Source organism: Euprymna scolopes, chromosome 16 (assembly GCF_053919585.1).
Source record: "Euprymna scolopes isolate OS-2025 chromosome 16, ASM5391958v1, whole genome shotgun sequence".
Taxonomy (NCBI): Eukaryota; Metazoa; Mollusca; class Cephalopoda; order Sepiida; family Sepiolidae; genus Euprymna; species Euprymna scolopes.
In genome coordinates, this window is record NC_136497.1 from 16,137,730 (window position 1) to 16,145,472 (window position 7,743).

General features: G+C 32.4%; 1 protein-coding gene across 1 annotated transcript; it reads right to left on the reverse strand.

Moving 5' to 3' along the window:
• Nucleotides 1-294: 294 nt before the first annotated feature.
• On the reverse strand, nt 295-735 carry LOC145296299 (uncharacterized). The gene has a single exon (XM_080142498.1). It carries the CDS (start codon nt 733-735, stop codon nt 295-297), a length of 441 nt encoding a protein of 146 aa, XP_079998624.1.
• Nucleotides 736-7,743: the final 7,008 nt, after the last annotated feature.

Below are 7,743 nucleotides of genomic sequence, written 5' to 3' on the forward strand. Positions count from 1 at the left end.
ACACTTATCTTTATACTCCTCAAATTTGTGTGCATGGCTGTCACCCCAAGAGGAAGCCTCTTCTGAAGGCAATATGCAAGAAAGCCCGCAAACAGTTTGCTGAAGACATGTCAACAAAGCCCATAGATTACTGGAACCATGTCCTATTATCTGATGAGACGAAATTGAATTTGGTTCTGATGGCTGTAAGCATGTGTGGCGGCGACCAGGTGAAGAGGACCCTATTTTCTGTAAGATCAACTAGAGAGCATCCCTATTGACGGTTTAAAATGCTTTGGTCAGATCCACAAATACTTAATACAGCAGCATCTGCTGCTCAATGCGTTTCTCCTGGACTTTGTCGGCCGAAAAAATCATATCCATAGTCTCTCTGCTAGACTTAAAGCCACTTTGTGACTCTGGAATAGTATTAAGAAAAACATCTTCCAGTAGCCTGTTTAATAGACATCGTGCAAGAACTTTCCCAGCAGCTTCGAACAGTGTAATCCCACAGTAGTGGTCACGAACATTTTTCTGTCTGTTTCCTTTAAACAGAGTCACTAAGACACTGTCAATCCAATCCTGTGGAACAAGAGCACCTGCCCAGATCTCAACAAAACCAAGAATGGTGTCATCAATATTCACACTTTTAATCTTAAGTAGTTCCACCGGAAGACCATCGGAACCAGGTGCACTGCCACAGCTGACTTGTGTGATAGCCAACTGCACTTCATCTAGACTAGGCAAACGATCCATTTGGAATACATCACATTGTGGTAGGACATCAATTGCATCAGCATCCACTGCTTAGGGATTGTGAAACACATCAGTAAAGTGCTCCTGCCATCTTTTCAAAATATTTTCTGGATCCTTAATGACAATATAACCATCTTTCGACATCAAGGGTGATATTGAAGAGGTAGGAGGACCAAATACTTGATGCAAGAGTCCATAAAATTCCTTCAAATTCTTTGTATCGAACGCCTTTTGGATCTGTTCCGTTATATTCATCCAACATTGGTTTTTCATTTGTCTTAACTCACGTTACACTGTGGCTTTGACCGCTTTGTATTGTCGCAAATTAGTTGCATGACTAGAATGGTTTTCATGAAGAAAGATTCATAAATAGCTTAATTAATTTCATTGGTGTTGTCATCAAACCAGTGCCTGTTCTTATTCCTTTTAAACCCAAAAACTTCAGCACCAGCAGAATAAAGCTGAGTCTTGAAATTCACCCATGTGCCATCAAATGCAAGATTATCAAGCTTTTCTGCCATACTTTTTTGAACTTCAGGCAACTTTAACTTGTGACATCACTACGGTGAGGCACCTTAACGCCACTTTGACGAACTTTTTTACAGATTCGTAGATTAAACTTTCCTCTCACCAACTTGTGATCCGTGTCACATTCAGCACTGCGCATGACACCAACAGTATATGCATCTCGAAGGTTGTGTTTTCAAGTTATGATAAAGTCAAAAAGGTGACCATGCATTAAATGTGGATGTGTCCAAGTAGCTTTGTGTTTCAGTTTACAGTGAAAAGAAGTGTTACAAATAGCAAGATTAAATTCTGAACACAGTTCTAGTAGCTTAAGGCCATTAGCATTCATGGTATTGATACCATAGCGGCCAAGAGAACTCCAGGTCTCATAGTCTTTCCCAACACGAGCATTAAAATCACCAAGAATTCAAACTTTTTCATTAATTGATGTAGATGCAACAACGGAGCGTAGAGACTCATAGAAACACAAGATGTCATCTTCATTCGCTTAAAGGGTTGATGCATAGACTGAAAGAATAGTATGAAATGAATTTGTTGTGTGAGAGAAGAACACAAAGTTTCATGATGCGACCACAGATACTGGAAGGATATTCCAAAGTATCAAACAAAGGCGTTTTAATTGTAAAACCATCTCTGCGGACGCTCTCCGGTTTACCATTCCAGAAGAGAGTGTAGCCTGTCATTTGATCTTCTCCAGAGAGACGGGTTTCCGATAGAGCAGCAATAACTATATTAAGTTTCTGTAGTTCTGCAGTGACAAGCGCTGTTCTGCACTCTGGACGGTTCGATGACCCTTTATCAAGAAGAGTATGTACATTCCAACAGCATAAGTTGAGTTTTACTCCTTTTTGAAGATAAATTTTTGTTTTCTTCCTGCTTACAGTTCAAATTTCACTTCAACCTTAGTACAACCCAGTCCCTCAGCAAATACATTTTTAAAATCCTTTTTTAAATTCTTAATAAATTTTTCTGGGAGTTTGGAATTTTCTATCCCTGCCACACTTACTTTTCTACAAACCAAGTTGATGGGTTTCTCCCATAAATTGAATAGTATCATCAAATCGATACCAAATAAATTATAATTATTTCCTGGTATGACATAAATTTTGGTCTTTACTGTATTTTCATTTAATGTTACATTTGTATAAAATTCACCTTTGAATTTTAGTCTATTTCCAAAAACACCTCTGGCAATTTTTTCCGTATTTTGTAACTTTGGATACCGAATTTTCTTCCAAGTTATTTCATCAATTAGGAATATATCACTCCCGTATCCAGAAGACAGTTTACTTTTTACATTAATATATTTTCTTTTCTTTTTTTTTTTTTTTTTTTAGATCCGGTGGTATTCTTTCAGACTTACGACCTTTTTTTCTTTTTGCATACCGTTGATTTGTAAACTTTATGTCCGCACTCATAGCATATCTTATTTTTTAAAGTAACACTTTTTTGTGAAGTGATTTTTCCTCCACATGTTCTACAGTATTTATTCATAGTGGACACGTTATTTAACCCTTTGTGTTTTGGAAATATTTTTTCTTCAATGCTTGTATTGTCCTGTTTTAAATGCAACAGCTTTTGACACTTCTGTAACTTTTTGTAAAGTTATCTCAGTGTTTAGATTCATGATTGATAATATCCGTGAACGAATATCATTATCTTTAGTGGCTATTAAACCCTGAACAAATATTGAACATTTAAACATATCTTCTTTGAGGTATTTTATCCTGAATAATTCACATTGGGCATTTACTTTTCCTGCATAAGCAATGAAATTCCCCTCGTCTTGTTTTATATTTAGACAATTATGACGCGTATAAAATATGTCGGAATTTATCTTGCTTCCAGATAAATTCGATGCTAAAGTAACTAACCTAAAAAAAAAGCATGAAACAAAAGAGGGGGGGGGTAGAGAATAAAATATAAATGTCTTGCTTTGAAACGAAGAAGAAATTTTATTTACAATAATAAGTTGCAAATTTTTCCCTTTGCGGGCATTAAACTTATGAAACGCCAAAGTAACATATTATGAAAAAAATAACACTGGTTCTTATAAAGATGTCGTGTGTCTTCATTAACGAATACAATAATAGTATTCAAAATAGTATCTCCTAATCACACTCGCATATGAAATTAATTTTAGGAGCGTACTCACAATTCAAAGTCAGTCAGGCACGTTCCTCTTTCTTTTTTTGTTTAAAGTCCTTTTAGAATTTTCTCTCGCTCCATGTTTGCGTGCAAACCGTAGACACACAGATGAATTTCAGAAGCAAGACCTCGTCGCTTGTCCGGATAGGAGATTCCAAAATTCCTTGTCACGAAAAAAGGTATTTTATTTAAAACAATTTCATTCCTAAAATACGTGCAAAACCATAGTCACGTAGATAGTTTTAATAAGTGTGCCTCGTCACATATACGGGTATTCTTGCCGGGGTTTTCTTGTTTGAAGAATGCTCATCAAAATTCCATTTTCAGCACCGGGCAATGAACAACACGTTCAATCTCCACGTCAGCAGAATTTCAAAAGAGGACGAAATACGCGCTGGGCTCGTGAAGTCATCACAGAGTTAGCATTTCCCCTTTCTCCAAATTAAAAGGAGTTTCGTACAAACCCAAAATATACGAAACTAAAAATCATAAAGGATACAAAATAAAAATAATCATATATAAGAACCAGATAAACAATAATGAATGTAAACAGGGGGGGATGCACCATTATTGGTACAAAAATATTCCAACAAATAAGCTGTCCCACTCCCCCAAAATTCTCGATACAATATCTATCGTTTGTTTTAAAAAAATATCTTCAGGTTTGTATACTTGATATTTTCCTGAGTACCAAGTTTTTATAATTGCAGAATAATTTTTTCTTTATCAGACCACGACTGATATCTTTTAGAAAAGATATTTTCTTAACTTCTAAAATACACTGGAAAATTCAGACCCTCTGTTGATTCATACAAAAATTCTGATGGAGAGTTTGCAATTCCTTCAGGTGTAAACCGATAATATTTTTTCTACTTGCCCCATTCATATAATTTGTAATAATTCACTTTGTTTTAATTGTTGTTCTTGTAAATATCCCATTTGCTTTTGTTGCGTTTTCAAGGCCAACTGCATGGTTTTTGTGAGTTCAGTTATTTGCTCCATATTAAACTTTTAAGCACAGAATAAGACAACAAAAATTTAATTGTCAAAAAAAAAAAAAAGCGCTCAATAAATTCATTTTTTATTATTGGAAACCTGTTATTAAAAAATCCATTTAAACTCATATTACGTAATATTTGAATTTAATATCATTTAAATCTTTTTAAAAATAATTATGTTTTAGAATTGTTTTTTTTTTGTTGTAATTCAAATAATTATATTACCGAGAAAAAAATTATCCAGAACGTGTTTTTTTTAACATAATATTGAATTTATGTCCAATTTTATTTACAACTTTGAGGTAAGTGAAATAAATAACAGGATTATATATATATATATATATATATATATATGCTTAACTTATTTTGTTTTCAAGTAAGATCTTTGACTTACTTGTTGTTTCATCAAATACTTCTGCATGCAAAATCCGATCCCGCATTTTGCTAATTCCTACCCTCTGATGAGAAGGAGAGTATTTCTTCGAAACTCCGCGGATTAAGGACTATCCATTTATCTAGTGTTTCCTTTTCAGATTAAATATGTTTTTTAACTCATTTCAAAGTGTTTTTAACATGTTTTATTAACTGTTTGCTCATATATATATATATATATATATATATATATATATATATATATATATATATATATATATATATATATATAAATTACTATTTTTTTAATTATTTGATCTTTTCAGCTTTGAAAATGTTGAAACTTTTATCAACCCACATTTATTTTGCTTAGTTTTCGGACCATGAAATATAGGGGGGGTAGAACACCTAAAAATATATATTTCCGCTAATATATTTATCGAAACCTGCTTTTAATATGTAAGTTTATATAATAATGATTGAATATCGAAAATTTCAGGAAAATATGATTATTATTTGATTTTTATGGGATTTTTAAAACATGAGTGTATGAACGGCTTCAAAAACGTCGATAATGTAAACACGATTTTTTGTCTCGCATTTTCATTATTTTTTATGCTGTAAAAAATTTAAAAGATATTAGCAGTTTATTTGAAGCTTTTTCTATTAAATGATAAAAAAGTTAGGATGATAATATTAAATTAAATTACAATTACATCGTGTTACATATAGGAGAGGTTAAAACTGTGGCGCGCGTTGGAGGTACCTAGAATTCTTCTTAGAAAGAATTTTTTTTTATCCAAAAAAATTATATGTTTATTTTTGGTCGTCAAATGATATATCTTTCTTTAGATAATCACAACACAGGATATTCACTTAGGGTTAATACAAAGGTTTATTTATAAAAGGGGATACAAGGCGAGAGTCTGTCTCTCTCGGTGTCTTGGAACTCTCTGATTCCCGGAGGAGTATATCTACATTGTCTGTATATTATTATACGAAGGGGTGCTAGGTCATTCCATTATAACACGTTGATAAGTTCCTATTCTTTTGATGAGTAGAGGCAGAATAAATTAAAAAAATTAATATAATAATTACGTAAATGTTTCTGTGCTACGAAACAAGTGCTGTCAAGAATTGAACATTTTAACTTGCCGAAAGAAATAAACAGTAAGAGGAACAACATCTTGAAATTTATTGTATAGACTTTTCGTCATTTATCTCTCTCTCTCCCTCTCTCTCTCTCTCTCTCTCTCTCTCTCTCTCTCTCTCTCTCTCTCTCTATATATATATATATATATATATATATATATATATATATATATATATATATATATATATATATATAATTGCGATTAAAAGTGATCTTGATGGGGTTTTTGATTATTCTGAAAACAACTGCTTAAAATTAAATACAGTTTGAAGTAAGTGTGTCATTATTTGTTTACAATAGATTCTTAGGAATATAAAATAAAACTATACATATAAACTTATCTTGTCGGATTTTTAAAGTCAAACGCGAATCGTTTTTTATAGATGACAAATGAAACTATATTTCTGACTAGTGAATACCAATTTGTTATCGTTGTACCATGTTATTGATAATCATAATAATGTACTTCATTACAAAAAAATAATAATAATAATTAGTTCGGCCCAAAATATTTTTTACTAATCACGGAAAAGTCTACATCAGCAAGGGAAATAACTCCTATTTTAATAGAGGAATATAAAAGGTATTGTCTCTCTTACAACTAAAACTTTGCTTCTTTTTCTGTAGAAGTTTACTAAAATATGCAGACAAAACAGAACTTAAAAACTAAAATGACGCCATATATATGCAACTAGTATCTGTCTAATAAGATATTGAGCACTACAGTTAATTGCAAGTAAAACCCTGCACAACATTATTAGGCTGCACAACATTGCCCGGTCATAAAATACGCTAAAATATGATATTTTAATTTATGCAAATTTCGTATTTATTATTATAGACCATGTTCTCTATTGATTATTATATTGTACCTAATATATATAGTAATGATTTCAAAAGTTAAAAAAAAAATACTTTAGCGCTATTAGCAGGAATTGAAATCAAAACATTCAGCGTCCGGCCATAGTCGTTATTTAGGACTTCAGCTTCAACTATCGTCAGATGGATGGAAAAGGTTAAAAATTAAGCGGCTTTAAGTTAAAAGTGTATACGTACACATGCTCCGAGGAGAGTCGATTTACTTCTGCCAAGATCAACTGTTTTCTCTTCAATTTTGACTTCTTAACATCTATTTTTACAGGTTACATACCAAATCGAGGTCTAAATAACTTATATATCAAGTTTCAAGTCTGTAGACCAAATATTCAGAAAGGAGCTTAGTAGAAACGCTTCGCACACACACAAACAAGGTCATATATATATATATATATATATATATATATATATATATATATATATATATATATATATAGTCATCGACATACAGTCCTGTTTTGTTGTATCAAAACTCATCAGTGCCGCTAGACTAGCACCTCTCCCAAGCCGAGAATTGAACCTAGAACCATCGCGTTGATAGTCAGAAGTTCTACTGATCGATCCACGGGAGCGGTGCCCGTAAATAACCTCGCCAAATGTCTATTTTAAACAAACATTCGTCCACCACTTTTATAGTGCTCAAACTGCTCTCTCTCTCTCTCTCTCTCTCTATATATATATATATATATATATATATATATATATATATATGTTCATATATATATATATATATATACAAGTTCATATATATATATATATACAAGTTCATATATATATATATACACACGCACACACACACACACACACACACACACACACACACACACACACACACACACACATATATATATATATATATATATATATATGAACATGTCCGTGTGCTAGAACTGTAGTATTATATTAGCATGCCGGGGCAACGTCAGGTAATCC